This window comes from Trematomus bernacchii, unplaced genomic scaffold (genome assembly GCF_902827165.1).
Source record: "Trematomus bernacchii unplaced genomic scaffold, fTreBer1.1, whole genome shotgun sequence".
Lineage (NCBI taxonomy): Eukaryota > Metazoa > Chordata > Actinopteri > Perciformes > Nototheniidae > Trematomus > Trematomus bernacchii.
Window position 1 is genome coordinate 5,110,620 of NW_022987573.1, and position 19,102 is coordinate 5,129,721.

At 42.1% G+C, this 19,102-nt stretch overlaps 2 protein-coding genes across 3 annotated transcripts; both read left to right on the plus strand.

Annotated features, from left to right (window-relative positions):
• Positions 1-5,804: 5,804 nt before the first annotated feature.
• LOC117479434 (acidic mammalian chitinase-like) lies at positions 5,805-12,013 on the plus strand. The gene is made up of 14 exons (XM_034126377.1): positions 5,805-5,829; positions 6,325-6,364; positions 6,683-6,865; positions 6,954-7,010; positions 7,225-7,390; positions 7,479-7,603; positions 7,696-7,819; positions 7,913-8,095; positions 8,226-8,342; positions 9,288-9,413; positions 9,947-10,426; positions 10,735-10,772; positions 11,281-11,663; positions 11,790-12,013. The coding sequence occupies exons 1-14, from the start codon at positions 5,805-5,807 to the stop codon at positions 12,011-12,013; spliced, it is 2,271 nt and encodes a 756-aa protein (XP_033982268.1).
• Positions 12,014-15,586: 3,573 nt separating this feature from the next.
• LOC117479435 (acidic mammalian chitinase-like) lies at positions 15,587-18,674 on the plus strand. Of its 2 annotated transcripts, none has more exons than XM_034126378.1 (11): positions 15,587-15,679; positions 15,754-15,780; positions 15,889-16,093; positions 16,174-16,230; positions 16,320-16,485; positions 16,573-16,697; positions 16,783-16,906; positions 17,493-17,675; positions 17,767-17,883; positions 17,996-18,128; positions 18,200-18,674. In XM_034126378.1, the coding sequence occupies exons 1-11, from the start codon at positions 15,655-15,657 to the stop codon at positions 18,463-18,465; spliced, it is 1,428 nt and encodes a 475-aa protein (XP_033982269.1). In that variant the 5' UTR covers positions 15,587-15,654; the 3' UTR covers positions 18,466-18,674. The 2 variants fall into 2 exon arrangements, with proteins under 2 accessions (XP_033982269.1, XP_033982270.1); XM_034126379.1 differs by having other exon boundaries at positions 15,596-15,679; positions 15,892-16,093.
• Positions 18,675-19,102: the final 428 nt, after the last annotated feature.

Consider the following 19,102-nt stretch of genomic DNA (forward strand, 5'->3'; position numbering starts at 1 on the left):
ATGTTATGGGGAATGGAAACTCAGCTGTGTACTGACAAGGTGGATGGACAGGACGCTGAAACGGGGTTATTCACTCCAGTTTGCAGCATCCCACCTCCTTTTATGGGCATGCGAGAGGTAAATCTGTCTTCCCAGGAGGAGATGGGTTTCCTCTCAGCAGAGATTCAGGCTCTGGTGCAGAACCAGGCTGTGTCTGTTGTGCATCCTCAGCACAGAGAGAAGGGTCTTTATTCCATGTATTTCCTGGTTCTCAAGAAAACAGGGGAATTCAGACCTATTCTAGATCTCCGGGGCCTGAATCGTCATATTTCCAGTAGGAAATTCCGCATGTTAACTGTGAAACAGTTACTAGGGCTTGTGCAGCCAGGCGATTGGTTCACCACCATCGACCTGAAAGACGCATACTTTCATGTGGAAATTGTTCCAGAGCACAGAAAGTATCTGCGTTTTGCCTTCCAGAGAATAGCCTACGAATACAACAGGCTGCCATTCGGTTATTCCCTATCCCCACGCACATTTAGCAAATGTGTGGCCACAGCGCCTCAACCGCTGTGCGCACACGGCATGAGAGTTTTCTTTTACATAGACGACCTCATAGTCATGGCTGGGTCCCGGGAACAGGCAATGTTTTGCACAGCACAGTTGATCACACACCTAACCAAATTAGGTTTTGCGATCGATTGGAAAAAGAGCACCCCCATACCTCGCCAACAGGCGTTGTATTTGGGTGTGGTGCTTGATGCAGACGCGCTGCGTGCCACCCTGTCAGAGAGCAGACGTGCGCCCCTTCTCAGGGCGGTGCACAGGCTGCGACAGGGGGCAACAGTGACAGCTTTAACTGTCATGCAGACTCTGGGTCTCATGGCGGCTGCTCACATGGTGGTCCCGCTGGGGTTACTACATATGCGCCGCCTGCAGAGGTGGTTCTCCAGCCTGCGTTTGGAGGCACAAACGACGGCTGGTGACCTTCCCTCCCCCGATCAGTGGAGGGCAACCTCCGGTTTTGGGGGTCTCCGGACCACCTCCGGAGGGGGTCTCCACTGGGACGGGTGACCTCCTACATCACAGTGTTCACGGACGCGTCCGGAACAGGATGGGGAGGGACCTGCCTGAAGAGGGCTATAGGTGGGCGCTGGGCTCTGACAGAGTTTCGACACAGCAACCTCCTAGAGCTACGGGCAGTAGTGTTAGTCCTCCGGCATTTCATGTCCCTAATTCAGGGGAGACATGTAATGGTCAGCACCACAGTGGCTTATATCAACAGGCAGGGCGGAGTCCGCTCCGCCTCCTTGTTGACCACAGCGGAGGAGCTGTGGTTATGGGCCTCAGATGTGGTGTTATCTCTGAGAGCCCTCCATGTCCCGGGACTGGAGAACAGAGGGGCCGACCTCATGTCGAGGGGCGGCCCCCTGCCAGGCGAGTGCTTCACCTGGAGGTGGTGAAGCAGGTCTGGGCCCAGTTCGGGAGAGCAGAAGTGGACCTGTTCGCCAGCCGGCGCAACAGCCACTGTGCCCTGTGGTTCTCCATGGCCCTGAGCGACGACCCACCCTTGGGGGTGGACGCGTTTGCACACGAGCCATGGCCAAGGAAGCTGCTATACGCCTTTCCACCGCTGCGTCTCATTCTCCCTCTCCTGGGGAGAGTGAGGCGAGAACGTCTGGCAGTCATTCTGGTGGCACCGAATCGCGTCGGGGCTCTGTGGTACTCAGAAATGACACAGATGAAGGTGGGCCAGCCCTGGGCGATCCCCCAGTTCTGGGGGGCGATGTCTCAAGGGGCAGGTGCAATCGGGGCGTTACCCACTCTGGGCCGTCCTCTTCAGGCTTGGCTCCTGAGAGGGACAGGCTGAGACAGGGTGGATTGTCTGACAGCGTTATTCAGTCTATCCAGGCAGCTAGAGCAGAATCCACCACAGCCTGTTACAGGCCAAAGTGGCTGAGATTCCAGCATTGGTGTGAGGAGCGGGGAATGGAGCCCCTATCTTGTGAGTTGGGCTCTATTTTATCCTTCTTACAGTTACTGGTGGACAGAGGGCTTGCTCATTCCACAGTGAAAGTGTATGCAGCAGCCATCTCGTCCTGTCATGAGGGATTTTGGTGGCAGGTCAGCCTTCTCTCATCCACTGATGTTGCGGTTTTTACAGGGGGTCAGGAGGCTGCGCCCGGTAGTGCACTCCTCCGCCCCACAGTGTGACCTGCCGCTGGTGCTCGAGGCTCTGGTCACGGAGCCTTTTGAGCCTCTTGAGCTCTCCTCCCTGAAAGCACTGTCGTGGAAGACAGCGTTGCTACTTGCCTTAAAGTCAGCCAAAAGAGTGTCCGTGTTAACCGCTCTGTCGGTGCACCCGAGCTGTTTACTGATTCGGGGTGACCAGAGTGGGGCGCCACTCAGACCGAACCCCTCCTTTGTGCCCAAGAGCCTAAGGAGTGCGTTCAGGTCGAGGGCTATTCAGTTGGGGGGTTTTAGTCTTCCACCCCATGGTGGGGCTAGGGAAGCAAAATTACACCTCCTCTGCCCGGTGCGCGCGTTGGCATATTATGTAGAGCACACAGCTACCCTGAGACGCACTGAACAGCTGTTTGTGTGCTTCGGGGGCGGGGTGACTGGAAAAGCTCTGTCCAAGAAACGCCTGGCAGGCTGGCTTTGCGAAACCATTGCACACGCCTACAAGCAGGCAGGGAGAGCCTGTCCCATGGGGGTCCGTGTGCACTCCACACGAGCTGTGGCTGCATCAACAGCCTTATTCAGCGGTGTGAGTGTGGAGGATATATGCACGGCGGCGTCTTGGTCAACGCCAGGCCCCTTCATTACGTTTTATCCAGTGGCGGCCGGTCCATAGGGGCGCTAGGGGCGCCGCCCCACCTCTTCCCATATTAAAAAATAAAAATAAAAATAAAAATAAAAATAAAAAATATATTTAAAAAAAAATATATTTTTTTATTTTTATTTTTAATGAACAAGGTAAATATTATATAATTGGTATCAGTAAAATGTATAATCTACAATGAAATCTCGTTTAAAATTGTGTTACGATGTCTAAAGTTACTGATAAGTCACATGTTTCCTGCCTGGCCTTGGTGTACCTTCTCTCGTCTGGGCGCTAAGAGAGGAGCCCTCAACCAGTGCAGCAGCAGCCATTAGCAGCTGACTGTTGCTATCTGTAACGTGTAAACTATGCAGCGAAAACATAATTTCAGCCAATCAGCGTCGTCAAATATGATGGTCACAGGGCTCCTACGTGAGCGCCCGGTGCAGTCTGTGAGTTGTTTGGACTCGTATCCAAGGAGACAAAACAGGAAGCTGTCATACACTCTGGAAGCTACAGCTAATGAAAACTCCGTTTTTGATATAAAAATGGAATTATGGATCATCAATCATTTTTCAAAGTGACAGACACATTGGATTAACCTATGGATTAACCTTCAGCTGCGTTTTTCTCGTTTTTGATCAGAATTGTTATTCTGCAAAAGGTGAGCATATCTCCATGTTTTGCTACCTAAAGCTACGTCGTGTGATGTCTGTATTTGCTTCCCCTGTCGCGAGTTCTGATCGCTCAGTGATGATACTTATATTTCTAGAATATGTGGAATCTCAGCTTGTAAACTTGTTTGTGCATATCCGATAAGTATATCGATTGATTTATACCTAGAGTGCGTTAGCATTTTTTCGCTCAGGGCTCATTTAGACGCTTCTTGTGAGACTTGTGTTTTTTTTCGGTAAACATGGTTCATATCATCAGTTAGATGCGTTTCCTCTGAGTAGGACACATGAATAGTTTATTACATTTTAAGAAGCCCTGAGACACAGTTTCGTGAGAAAAAAAAAGGGGGAAAAAAGCCCCTTAACAGGTTAAATGGGAATTAAATCAGTGTTCCCAAAGCCCCGGTGTTCTGCAGTTTGTGTGGGCCTACTGTACTGTTGCAAAGTTTATGCTGTAGAAACTATGTCCAGGACAAGGTGTTTGGAAGTTTTGGAAGATTCATAGCTAACCACACTGAAGTTATGGAGGTATTGATCAGTCTTCTCATATTTTTAAGCCTCAAATTGTCCTTCCTCCCCCCATCTAACATCACCTGCCATGACTCTCATGGCAACGCTGCTTTTTCCACTAAATGCAGCCTGTTCTCTACTAACGTGGAGTTGACATCACAGATTTTAATTAAAGGTGGGGTAGGTAAGTTTGAGAAACCGGCTCGAGATACACTTTTTGTTATATTCCATGGAATGCTCTTAACATCCCGATAGCAATGAATATCTTAAGTGCTTTGACAAAAAATCCATAAAAAAATGTCATCTGTGGAAGCCGTAATACTGTAAAAAGCACGACCAATCATTTTAGCCGGCCCGGCTAAAATAACTGGATGGCCTACCTGCCTGTCAGCTTTCCATCTGTGCACAGACTTATCTCGTGCCCTCATTGGTCATGTGCGCGTTCCTGTGTGTTGGAGGAGGGGCTCTGTAAGGAAGTGGCAGATTTTTTCGGTTGTGTATTTTCAAATTCTAGCGATCTCGAGCTGGTTTCTCCAAAATTACCTACCCCACCTTTAATTCAGACGTGACATTAATGATATTGACTCTCTTACTGTATATGGGGTTTGAGGTTAACTTTAAAATCTCCTTATAGTGATATTTAATTACACTTTAAATGGCAACAGATTGTTTTTTGGTTTTAAAGTACACAAACAAACAGTTTTTAGTCAATAAGACAGGTTGGCTTGAAAAATGAAATAATTTATGTTACTCTGTATTTCCTGCAGCAGACACACAATTGTTTGAAGAAAGGATTTTGTCCTTGACAAAATATATAGTTTAGTTATTAAACTGCACAGCTCTGCCAATTTAAATTCTGATTTACTGCAGATACATTTTTATTTTTTATTATTAGAGTAAATTGTTATTTTTATTATTCTACTTACATTTTTGCATATTTATATTTCTTTAATTTTATACAAATGTTTAACCTCCTGTTGTGTTGAGTTTAATCTGACACATTTACTACTTTCATCAATCATACATATTGTGTTTTACATTTGATTGCCTCAAGGCCTTATATCCTCCACAGTAGGCTTATGAACATACAGCTATTTATAGGTATGGGTTTGAGGAAAATAAAATAACTTTTAATCATATAAACTACTGACAACATTTCTCTCTGTTGGAATTCAACAGAAACTGAATGGAATGGCTGCCATACATGCAGAGATAGAGATTTAAGAAACATTTGGAGTGGTCTCTTGATTTTTTCTAGAGCTGTATTAAATAACTGATCACCACTTTCATTGAATTTTGAGTGGTTTGGTCCACTTTGTAACAGCTATGGTGCTTCTGGTAAAAAAATGAATGGAAATGAATAGGTAACCCTAGATTATGTTCATCCAACAGAGTACACACCCAAATCGACAATCGTGTTTATTTTGCAATACATTTTCAGTGTCTATTCTTTGTATATTCACTGCAGTTATTAACCAGTAGCCTGAGACATTTGACTTAAAATGGTGTTAAATACAATTTGATGATGATAAATGGTGTTCATGTTAATGTAAGAGCAGTTAAAACAGACCGGTCAAATTTGACTGTGAACTCCAAAGGTAAGGGGGGTGGAACAAACACGAAAGTAGGGTTGGAATAGTTACAGATTTGTTCCTTTTTTTTCTAAATACTTACCTACTTAAATCTTCTTTTTGTGTTTGTGTATTCATCATATACACCAAAGCATATTTATAGTTTGTTCAACAGTGAGGATTTGTTTGAACATGGCTGTATATTAAAACACATTTCGTTCTATTTCTTTTCTACATAGTGACACCATGTGCAAAGTCACTCTAACTGCAGGTAAGGCATTGTCAAGTAACTTTTTACTCAAAAGGGGCAGTGAATTTAAGTTGGTTTGCTGTGTTTACAGCAAATCATCTTATTCAGAAAAGGCACTGGCAACTCTTTTCAGAAACATTGTCATCATTACTTTGGATTATTCTCACAAAACCCACAAGTTGATCCAGAACACATATTGATGTAATTCCATTTACCTTAACTGAATTTAGCTGTTGAATGATAAGAGTGTAACCTTGACAAAGAAAATGTTAAGCACAAGATTAGAAGAGTGGGAATTTTTTGTATTATATGTTTTTATTTGGATCAACTCCAATACTTACCTTTCTATCCTTTTGAAGGTCTCTTTTTGATCATCACCAGCTTGGGTAAGTTTATAACATGCATTTTGTATAATCAATCCTAGAAGTAATGGTAGCAATGAAGATAAATAATGTACCTCAACTAACAACTCTTGGTCAAGTAAACTGACATACTTGATGTTCTTCTGTCTCTCAGCCTCTTCCTCCAGGCTGGTGTGTTACTATCAAGGTTCAAGGTTCAAGGTTCTTTATTGTCAATCTGACATAGCTACAGAGTAATTATGCAGTTGAAAATCTTATGTCACAGGCTTCTCCAACAATGCAACATAATAACATAACATAATAACAATAAGAGCAAGAGCAATACAAAAATAATAATAGTTATAAAAATGAAATAAAGTTATGATGTGGAATAGTGCAGTATGAGTCTATATACAAGTTATTGGAATGATATATATATATTAGGTATTAGATACATACTACTGAGTAGCAGTTGAATGTTTGAAGTTGTTTCAACAGTTCAATTTTTTAACAGTCTCACTGCCCGCGGGAAGAAACTATAACAGCGAGGCTGAAAATAGAGCGGACTACGGGAAGTTCACAATTTCAGATATTGATCCGAACAAGTGTACCCATCTGATCTATGCTTTTGCCGACATCGACAACCAAAATGAACTGGTCCCAAGCAGTGCGACTGACATACAACGCTATCAGTCCTTTAATGGACTCAAAACCAGGTCCGTTTTTTAGCATTTAAATATTGTGTTAATTATGTTGAATTTTGTGTTTGTAATCAATTATTACTGGACTTTTATCTTCACACAGAAATCCAGCACTCAAAACCCTGTTGGCAGTTGGTGGCTTGACCTTTGACACACAAAAGTAAGTTACTTTCTTGGTTTTTCTGTGACAATGCAAATAAAATTATTAGCAGCTCTTGAATTTCCCCATTCATGATGTATTGGTGTGCTTACATTTATTTTAGCAATTACATAATAATCCAAATAAACACTTGAAATTAGTTCAACAGCTATATTTATGATTTCTTTAATTGACATTAGCTTTAAAAAACCACTGTGGTTCAACTGTTTACCAGATTTACTGCAAAGGTGGCCACAACACAAAACAGAGAAACGTTCATCCAGTCTGCTATTAAACTACTGAGAGAAAGTGGGTTTGATGGCCTAAACCTTGACTGGAGGAACCCTGGAGGAGCTGGAAGCCCATCACAGGACAAGCAGAGTTTCACAATGCTTTGCAAGGTCAGATCTTGAGTTTCTCTCACTACATAGGTATATGAAAATATCAGTTTGTTATCTAAACCGAGACTGAACCATTCTTCTTGTATAGGAGCTCAAGGAAGCATTTGTGTCTGAGGGGAAAGCAGCCAACCGTGACAGCTTAATCGTCGCTGCTAGTGTCTCTGCTGAGAAAGCAACCATCGATGCCAGTTATCAAGTCCCACAGATTGCCATGTAAAAAATAAATATATGTATCTCTTTACATTTTACCCAAGATGACCTATTTTCTTGTTTTTCTGAATGTGATCTCTTCTTCTCTTTATCAGGCACCTGGATTTCATTAATGTGTTGACATTTGATTTTCACGGCCCCTGGGAAAGTGTCACAGGACATCACAGCCCCTTATACAAGGGATCCCAGGACACAGGGAACAAAACCTACTCTAACACTGTAAGTACAGGGATTCATATGTAAACAGCAAAATAATATACATATTTAGAGATGCCTTCTCATTGTATCATGTTATTAAAATCCACATTTTAGGACTATGCTATGCGGTATTGGCGGGACCAGGGAGCACCAGCACAAAAGCTAAACTTGGGGTTAGCGGCATACGGGAGAGCTTTTGATCTCTCCACTGCCTCCAGTGATGTTGGAGCACCAGCGAATGGTCCTGGTGAAGAAGGATGTTACACTGGGGAAGAGGGATTCTGGGCTGCTTATGAGGTAAATTGCAACCTGTGAATGAAATACATTTAAATCGATCACTTTATTATAGCCTAACATATTCGACAGTATTTGGTGTGACACATTTCTGATTGAAAAATACATTGTGACATTTCACCCTTCTGTACAGACTTGCCTTTATCTTGATGGAGTTACAACCGAGCTGATACCTGATCAGAGAGTTCCATATGCCACCACAGAAAATCAGTGGGTTGGATTTGACAACAAAGAAAGCCTCGATATTAAGGTAGGCAAAATACTGCAGATAATCCTTTGCAAACGACTGATTGTGCTCAAATCTGGTTAAAGGTCCCCTGTTATACTCTTTTTCTACAATATATTATACATTAGGTCTCAGATATTTACAAAACATGTCTCTGAAGTGTTCGGCTCGAAATACCAAACAGATCATGCCTTGTAGCATCCCATAAACCCCTCTGTTTCAGCCCTGTTTAAAATAGCTGATTATGTGTCTGTAGCTTTAAATACAGATGAACTGCCTCTCCCCACTCTTTCAGAGTCAGTGTCAGATTTACAAATATTATTATATTTTTACCTCAATCGAAATATTCTGTTATTTTCAAAACTTTTTTAAAATTAATTTTAAACAGACCGTTCAACAAAAGGATACCCACAAATGTAGTTTCATTTAAATATTGGATTGTTCTCTCTTAGTAAGATCCCATTTTCAATAAAACCTTTACTTGAAGATGAGGTCCATGCGCATATCCTTCTGGACAAAAATCTAGTGCTAGTGGATCGTCGGAGCTGTTAGAACTGATAGCGCCGGAGCCTCGCAGCAGGGAAACTGAAACTGTGGAGCGCCGCATTTGCGCATAAGATTAATTGCGCCGCATTCGCACATAGCTCGTCCGCCATATGAGGCCGCCTCAGCAAGGTGAGGCCCCACGCAGTCTGCGTGATCTGCGTGTAGATACATACATTACATATATTAGCTAGTCTATGGAAAGTCAGTACGCATAGTAAAGTCTCTGTAAATTATTGGGATCATACAGAAAATACATTTATAGCACAGACCAGTGGAAAAATATTAATATTTTTTCATTTTATTGTTATTTGAATTTGTACTATTCATGAAGACAGATGAAGCCTGACCGCACGTCCCTGCTTTAAATAGACATTTTGTCCGCATGGCATCAACCCTTAAAGTATTTTTTCTTCATCCTCCCAGGTCAGTTACCTAAAGATGAACAACTTTGGAGGAGCATTTCTTTGGTCTCTCGACCTGGATGATATGAATGGAGAGTTCTGCAGAATGGGCAGCAATCCCCTCATCAGCCATCTGTATAATCTCCTGGTTCCAGGTAATTAGAACACAAAACATTTCTTTACATCCTTTAAGAAGAGAAGGTTTTAAGTTTTTTTTAATTAAATGCCATCAACTGTATTGTCATAATAACTTATTTACATTATTATAATTCAATATGAAGAAAGCAAATGAGCTCCCTTTTAATCTCAAACGTCATGCTATGTAATATCAAAATATGATGGGATGTTAACGTTGGGTAAAAACAATAACACAATAAATGATAAAACAAAATATTTTTGGGTCCTGCCTACGACCACAATTCTACCTACCACAACCATAGCAATGCAGACCACCACAACTCCCTCTACCACAACCACATCAATGCCTACAACAACAACTCCCGTTACCAAACCCACCACCACTCCCACCACCACAACTGCCGCTTCTGGAAGTTTTTGTGCCGGGCAGCCCGACGGCTACTACAAAAGCCCGGACAATCCCGCCAACTTCTATCGGTGCTTCGAGGGAATAATATTCCTTCACAGTTGCCCAGATGGTCTCATTTTCAATGAAAGTTGTAGCTGCTGTACCACAACCACATCAATGCCTACGACCACAACTCTACCTACCACAACCACAACAATGCCGACCACCACAGCTCTACCTACCACAACCACAACAATGCCGATGACCACAACTTCCTCTACCACAACCACATCAATGCCTACGACAACAACTCTATCTACCACAACCACAGCATTGCCTACGATCACAATTCTACCTACCACAACAATGCCGACCACCACAACTCTACCTACCACAACCACAGCATTGCATACGACCACAATTCTACCTACCACAACCACATAAATGCCTACGACCACAACTCTATCTACCACAACCACAGCATTGCCTACAACCACAATTGTACCTACCACAACAATGCCAACCACCACAACTCTACCTACCACAACCACAACAATGCCGACCACCACAGCTCTACCTACCACAACCACAACAATGCCTATGACCAAAACTTCCTCTACCACAACCACATCAATGCCTACGACAACAACTCTACCTACCACAACCACAGCATTGCCTACGACCACAATTCTACCTACCACAACGACATCAATGCCTTCGACCACAACTCTATCTACCACAACCACAGCATTGCCTACAACCACAATTCTACCTACCACAACCACAACAATGCCGACCACCACAACTCTACCTACCACAACCACAACAATGCCTACGACCACAACTCTACCTACCACAACCACAACAATGCCGACCACCACAACTCTACCTACCACAACCACAACAATGCCTACGACCACAACTCTACCTACCACAACAACAGCATTGCCTACGACCACAACTCTATCTACCACAACCACAGCATTGCCTTCGACCACAATTCTACCTACCACAACCACATCAATGCCTACGACCACAACTCTATCTACCACAACCACAGCATTGCCTACGACCACAATTCTACCTACCACAACCACAGCAATGCCGACCACCACAACTCTACCTACCACAACAACGGAAATGCCTACAACCACAACTCTACCTACCACAACCACAGAATTGCCTACGACCACAATTCTACCTACCACAACAACATCAATGCCTACGACCACAACTCTATCTACCACAACCACAGCATTGCCTACGACCACAATTCTACCTACCACAACCACAGCAATGCCGATCACCACAACTCTACCTACCACAACCACAACAATGCCTACGACCACAACTCTACCTACCACAACAACAGCATTGCCTACGACCACAACTCTATCTACCACAACCACAGCATTGCCTACGACCACAATTCTACCTACCACAACCACATCAATGCCTACGACCACAACTCTATCTACCACAACAACAGCATTGCCTACGACCACAACTCTACCTACCACAACCACAACAATGCCAACCACCACAGCTCTACCTACCACAACCACAACAATGCCTACGACCAAAACTTCCTCTACCACAACCACATCAATGCCTACAACCACAACTCTATCTACCACAACCACAGCATTAACTACGACCACAATTCTACCTACCACAACAATGCCGACCACCACAACTCTACCTACCACAACAACGGAAATGCCTACAACCACAACTCTACCTACCACAACCACAGAATTGCCTACGACCACAATTCTACCTACCACAACGACATCAATGCCTTCGACCACAACTCTATCTACCACAACCACAGCATTGCCTACGACCACAATTCTACCTACCACAACCACAGCAATGCCGACCACCACAACTCTACCTACCACAACAACGGAAATGCCTACAACCACAACTCTACCTACCACAACCACAGAATTGCCTACGACCACAATTCTACCTACCACAACCACAACAATGCAGACCACCACAACTCCCTCTACCACAACCACATCAATGCCTACAACAACAACTCCCGTTACCAAACCCACCACCACTCCCACCACCACAACTGCCGCTTCTGGAAGTTTTTGTGCCGGGCAGCCCGACGGCTACTACAGAAGCCTGGACAATCCCGCCAACTTCTATCGGTGCTTCGAGGGAATAATATTCCTTCACAGTTGCCCAGATGGTCTCATTTTCAATGAAAGTTGTAGCTGCTGTGACTGGCCTTAAATAAATATATGATGCATTAAACAGAAAGGCTTCTTTTATTTGGTTAAATGTGTGTATACAAACCTCAGACTGCACAACACTTTACTTGTTATGCTCACTGTGAAGGAACAGGGTAAGCCCTATGAGAAAAAGGTTATACATCAAATGGGGGGTTTACCCTTTCATGTAGTGTTATAGGCTGAAATACCTAAATTCATGCCAGAGGGAGTTTCTCTCAACACACTCCCCCCCCTTGCCTGAATCGCTGTGTGAACTCCTTTGTTTTTCTTCCGTCACATTATTAAGTAACACTCGTGCTTCTATTGGCAAGTGCTACGAATGTGATGGGCTAAGGGCCGGATATCTCTAAGCGGTTACAACAGAGCCGGCTAGCTAACCAATCAGAGCAAAAGAGGAGCTGCAGCACAGGAAAGTATGAGAAAAATAAAGCCCTTTTACACATTAAAGCATGTAAATATGTCACAGTAATAGCACAAAATACAAATATGAACCTGACAATAAGCATAATGTGTCTTCTTTAAAGTATTTAAAGAGATAAAGATGGGTAAAAAAATCAACAAGTGACAAAAAGTTTTAGGTCTTTAGGTGTGGCTTTCCATTTATCCATGTGTATGTACTTAGGCTGGTAGGATTCAGCATCATGGACTGTATTTACTATATATCGCTTTATTCAGTCTTTAAGGCTCTTCAAAGCCCTTCAAAGTCAGCATTCACCCATTCACACACATTCTTAAAGAGGATGCAGGGGCAAAGTGTCTGAGTGTCTTATTGTGTGATGTCAAATAAAATAACATAACCTTTAATATGCCTGGTGAAAGCTTTGGCTGGTAGTAACAGCTGCCACAGATAGCATATTAGGTATTTATTTGAAGTAAATGCTCTCCAAATAATATGGAAACCAATTTGTTGACATGATTATCTTACCATTGCAGTCTACTTTCTACTGCATTGTACATTGAGACACAGAATTGGCTTTTAAACGCCTCTCTGTTTGTACAAAGGAGGATTCATTTTCCAGCAGGAAACTGAATGTTAAGCCCCATTGTGAATCACAACATCTGCAAGAAACAGCGTCTGAGCCTCTGAGGGCTTCTTAACATTTAAAAACCTATTAATGTGTCATACCCACTTAACGGGAAGAAACTCAGCTATCAGACAATATTAACCATTTTTAGCAAAACGAAACATAAGGGTAATAACAAAGGCTCTGAATTAGCCCTGAGCGAAAAAATGCTAACACACTTAGCACAGAACTCACGTTACAATACCCTTATTACTTATCGTATCTGCACAAACAAGATATCGATTAGCAAACTGAGATTGCACAGATTCGACAGGTATTAGTATCATTACTGACCGATCCGAACTCGCGTCATGAGAAGCTAACAAAGACATCACACCACGTAGCATTAGGTAGCCAACACGGCAATATGTCTTACCTTTGTTGTTTTCTGATCAAAAGTTGTCTTCAATGGCATTAAAACGATAAAAACACTGCTGAAGGTTAATCCATAGGTTAATCCAATGTGTCTGTGTCACTTTGAAATGATTTCTGATAATCCATCAGCAATAAATCTAGTTTTCTAATCTAGTGGGCAAACTGCGTGCGCATAGCTCTAATTTCTCAATGGTAACGTGTGTGTGTATGTGGAAATTCCCCTTCGATTCTATTGGCTCTAACGGTTCAAAAGAGATGTCAATCATCGAAATCGACCAATGGGTTCCAGAGACACGGCAAATACACCCATTTCTATCCAAAAGGTGTTTCTTTTTGCTAAACCTCCCTAAAAAGGTCAAATGTCACTTGTTTTGCATCAATCTTGATACAGGGTACTTATGTTATAGTTTGGATTCCTAAAGCTTTTAGTCTACTATCCCAACATTCAAGGGTGGTTTTCAACTATAAGTAATGGTTTATTTTTGGACGGACACTATCATTTACATCTTTTTACTATGTTCAATCTGGATTTACTTTAAAATTAAAAAAATGTATATTGATTCTGACTTTTCTACATTCAACTCACAGGTTTATCATTGCTTTGAGAAAAAAGATTATTATTATAAAAAGGGGTGGCTTAAATGGAGTGGCCTCTTTAAACACCCCTCAGGGTTTGAGAGGAATGGCGTAGTCCAATGAGCTGACACATCTATAAAGGCAGGTGTTTTCCATCAGCTTAGCCTTTTGCCAGGAGCAAGGTGAGCTGTAAGACACTGACAATAGGATTACACACAACACAATTAACAATAGATATTTTAAACAAGATTGCGTGCACTCAATCTAGCAAAATAAAGCTGTTTCAAATCAATGTGTCTGTGTATGTCTGATGTAAACAAAAGCATAACCTTTAGGATGTGTGTTCGTTTGTGAGGCTTGTAGCCCTCACTTAAGACGTTAAGAAGTTGTGTCACCAGTGGCGGCCGGCCCATAGGGGCGCCGCCCCCCCTCTTCCCACATTAAAAATAAAAAAAATTAAAAAAAATATATTTAAAAAATATATTTTTTATTTTTATTTTTAATAAACAAGGTAAATATTATATAATTGGTATCAGTAAAATGTATAATGTACAATAAAATCTCGTCTGGGCGCTATGCACAGCGCCCAGACGAAAGTGCAGCAAGTGCAGCAGAAGCCAACTGTTGCTATCTTTAAACTATGCCGCCGAAACATAATTTCAGCCAATCAGCGTCGTCAAATCTGATGGTCACAGGGCTCCTACGTGAGCGCCCGGTGCAGTCTGTGAGGATCCAAGGAGACAAAACAGGAAGCTGTCATACACTCTGGAAGCTACCATTAGCAGCTAATGAAAACTCCGTTTTTGACATCAAAATTGAATTATGGATCATCAATCATTTTTTCATAGTGACAGACACATTGGATTAACCTATGGATTAACCTTCAGCTGCGTTTTTCTCGTTTTTGATCAGAATTGTTATTCTGCAAAAGGTGAGCATATCTCCGTGTTTTGCTACCTAAAGCTACGTTGTGTGATGTCTGTATTTGCTTCCCCTGTCGCGAGTTCTGATCGCTCAGTGATGATACTTACTGTATATTTCTAGAATCTGTGGAATCTCAGCTTGTTAGCACAGTTTATGCTGTAGAAACTATGTCCAGGACAAGGTGTTTGGAAGTTTTGGAAGATTCATAGCTAACCACACTGAAGTTATGGAGGGATTGATCAGTCTTCTCATATTTTTAAGCCTCAAATTGTCCTTCCCCCCCCCCCCCTCTAACATCACCAGAAGTCATAATTTAGGGGGTATTTTCTCAAAAAAATGCCCCCTAGTATTGTTTGATCACCATTTCCACAGCCTCACCTAAAATATTTTCCACCAGCCGCCACTGTGTGTCACTATTGACTAACATCTCTGTTCTGTGAGATGCTTAGCTGAAGGACTACAAAAGATCACCCACAGGTTGCTGGTTTGGCATGTGACAAATGACCTTAAACAGCTTCTCTTATTTGACATGTATGGCGCAACAGCGTAGAGTCTAAAGTTGGGACATACTCTTTCTAAATTCCTTCCTGGTTGATGATTATCACTGTTTGTGTAGTTTGTCAGCAGGAAATAAAAGCTACTCAGTATTCAGAAAGAGCTCATCCAAGCACAACCATGAATCGGTTGATTCTGATTGCAGGTAAGGCCTTACGAAAAGCATGACATGTTTTTTACTGTTTTAGCTAATATTCACTGACTATTTTTGCTTTGAAGGTCTCTGTCTTTCCCTGGGCAGTTTGGGTGAGTTCACATTTGATATTAATACTGAACATATTTGGTAGCAACTTAACAAAGTGTACTTGTTGAATGTGAAGTATTAATGAATCTCCAATATTAACGAAACAATAGTAGTCTCCTCCAGACTGGTGTGTTATTTCACCAACTGGTCCCAATATCGTCCCGGCCAAGGGAAGTTTATGCCTCAAAATATTGATCCGAACCTGTGCACCCACCTGATTTACGCCTTTTCTGGTATAAACAATGCGAATGAGTTGGTCACCATAGAATGGAATGATGATCAACTCTATAAATCCTTCAATGGACTCAAACAGAGGTCAGTTAAACAATGTTGTATCTTTTCCTTTTTTATCTCAGTGAAATGTTGTAGGCAACTAAATGTATATATTCTCACAGTAATCCAGACCTGAAGACACTCTTGGCAGTCGGAGGCTGGAACTTTGGAACACAAAAGTGAGATATTTAGCAAAACACAATAGCTAAAGATCACTGTATTGCACTTCCTCAAAATCATGTTTTATTTCCCTGAAACTTATACCCAGATTCACAACAATGGTGTCAACACAAGCTAACAGAAATGCATTCATCCAGTCTTCTATCAAACTACTGAGAACATATAGTTTTGATGGACTTGATTTGGACTGGGAATACCCCGGTGCAAGAGGAAGTCCCCCGGAGGACAAGCAGAGATTCACGCTGTTATGCAAGGTCAGATCACAAATCACTGTTTTGGTGCACAACAAGTTGTGTTTATTATGAACCAAAATGGACTTCTCCATGATTTATGGTGTACAGGAACTTTTCGAGGCGTATCAGGCTGAGGGAACATCAACTGGCCGGCCGAGTTTAATGATCTCTGCTGCTGTGTCTGCTGGGAAAGGAACCACTGATGCTGGCTATGAAATTGCAGAGATTGCGAAGTACACCAACATGTGACTCAACACATTTTCCCCATCAAGCTTTCATTATGTTTTGGTTGACTTAATCTCACATGATTTTCACCAGGTACCTGGATTTTATTAATGTGATGACGTATGACTTCCATGGCACCTGGGAGAGTGTGACTGGACACAACAGCCCCTTGTACAAGGGATCCCATGAGACCGGGGACAATGTCTACTTAAATACTGTGAGTACAGAGAATCATATTTTATCTGCATCGCAAATGTAAAGATGATATTCAATGTTAATGCAAAATGTCTCTTAAAGTTTCTTTTTTCAATGCACATTTTCAATTTGCATTCAATTTAAAGCCACGCCCATGCCAGTGTACAATGAATTAAATACATAAGTATTGTAAAACAGATTTTAAACTTGTCTGAGGTGGACATGATGGCATTCATAAATCCAACAAAGCACAAAAGAAGAAAACATTGAAAAATAATAATTTACTTGTAGCATGTTTATATAAACATCAGATCTGTGTTGAGCGATGAGGAGACTAGTGTCCCTCATATCATTACAAGATATTTCCATTTCATTTAGCTTTGTTTAAGGTTTTACAATAGTCAAGTCATTGTCTTCTTCTACAATGGTTTGATTTTAACTAGATAATAATAAAAACTGTTCATCTCAATGAGCCCAGCTCCTTCTAGTAAAAGTAGAAGATGGAAACGCCATTCATTTGCATTATCTGGCAGATTTCTGAACCTTTCTGTTAAAAACTTTGGTTGGAAACTTAGACTTCTGTCCATTTGTTTTTATACACATTTTAGGACTTCGCCATGCAATATTGGCGGGACAACGGCACAACTGTCGAAAAGCTAAATATGGGCTTTGCAACATATGGCAGGACATTTCATCTGTCTACTCAATCCAGTCAGGTTGGAGCGGCAGCGAGCGGTCCCGCTTCTGCTGGGGCTTTTACAAGAGAGGCCGGCATTTGGTCCTATTATGAGGTGAAACTGGAAACAATTACATGAATGTAACCCTCAGTCTTTGTTGTATTGGTAAGTCTATGTTACTGATTACATTTAACCCTCTTTTCAGATTTGCACTTTTCTTAAAGGGGCCAGTGTTCAGATGATTGAGGACCAGAAAGTTCCATATGCCGTCAAACAGAGCGAGTGGGTTGGATATGACAACAAAGAAAGTTTTGCAACTAAGGTATTCCTTCTTTTCTACAAAAATATTTATACCAAATATGTCTTTCAAGTTAACAAAAGTTCAATGTCTAGGTGCATACATTATTAAAGTGTTTCTGTGGCTATTTATTCAGGTCAGTTACTTAAAGGAAAACAGATTTGGAGGAGCTTTTGTCTGGGCTCTGGACTTAGATGACTTTAATGGGCAGTTCTGTGGACAGGGAAACTATCCCCTCATCAGCTCCCTCCGCTCTCTTATGGCCACAGGTAAGTAGAAATGACATATTGCAAGTGAAAATATGTTGACAGTTTATAACTTCTTATTATTGTTTCTACAGATCCTTCTCCCGCTCCTACTGGAGAAACCGCCCCAAATCCAGTGTCTACAAACCCAAATAAGCCTCAGCCCACCACTCGTCCCACCCTTCGCACCAGCCCTCATCCCAAACCAGATCATTTCTGTGCTACAAAGCCTGGTGGGGTTTATGCCAAACCTGATGCCCCAGGATCCTTCTACAACTGTGGCCACGGCGTCACCAGGATCATGAACTGCCCGGCTACTCTGGTCTTTAGGGACAGCTGCAAATGCTGTGGCTGGCCCTAACAGCTGGCACATTAATTTATGTTACAGAAGGTGTGATAGCTTTAGTGAATATGAAAGTTCATTTTAAAATAGAACTCAGGTTCTTGTGAGACTATTCACTTTTTATTAAATTGAAGATCTACCGTAATTAATTCCCATTAATTACTTTTTTCTGTCTTAAACAGCTGATTCAACCTTTCTCTAATAGATTAAACACACAATTGTTATCCCCAAACATGACTTCTGGGTTTCTTTTCATTATACTGCAACATAAAATATAAATGTCTATAATAAATATGCGATTTCTTGGTACAGAGTGGGGTCCAGGTAGAGACGGTAGGCAGGGCTCAGGCAGGATTACTGCAGGAAACAGGAGTTAGACAACTGGAATAAACAACTAGGGAACATGTAAGAGTCTAGAGCGTGACCGACTAACTGTGTAGCAGATTCTACGATCTGATAGCTTTTTGGAGAGTCGGAGCTAAAGCCCAGCTGATTGGGATTGACAGCAGCTTTGTTCCTGACACCTGCACACCAGATCTCCCCCATGCATTCAAGCAGAGACACACAAATGGATACAGAGGGGGGGGAAGGCTAGACAGAGGCAGAGGGCCTGACAGGGCATCTGAAATGAATTTAAAGAAGATTTCTCCTTGCT

What these genes read in the sequence shown, in the direction of transcription:
- LOC117479434 (XM_034126377.1), top strand. Translation starts at nt 5,805, where the DNA reads ATGTGCAAAGTCACTCTAACTGCAG. An exon ending in TTTAATGGACTCAAAACCAG is followed by an intron (nt 6,866 to 6,953) that starts GTCCGTTTTTTA and finishes ATCTTCACACAG; the next exon opens with AAATCCAGCACTCAAAACCC. An exon ending in GCCATCTGTATAATCTCCTG is followed by an intron (nt 9,414 to 9,946) that starts GTTCCAGGTAAT and finishes TGAAAGTTGTAG; the next exon opens with CTGCTGTACCACAACCACAT.
- LOC117479435 (XM_034126378.1), top strand. Translation starts at nt 15,655, where the DNA reads ATGAATCGGTTGATTCTGATTGCAG. An exon ending in TTCAATGGACTCAAACAGAG is followed by an intron (nt 16,094 to 16,173) that starts GTCAGTTAAACA and finishes ATATTCTCACAG; the next exon opens with TAATCCAGACCTGAAGACAC. An exon ending in GAAATTGCAGAGATTGCGAA is followed by an intron (nt 16,698 to 16,782) that starts GTACACCAACAT and finishes GATTTTCACCAG; the next exon opens with GTACCTGGATTTTATTAATG.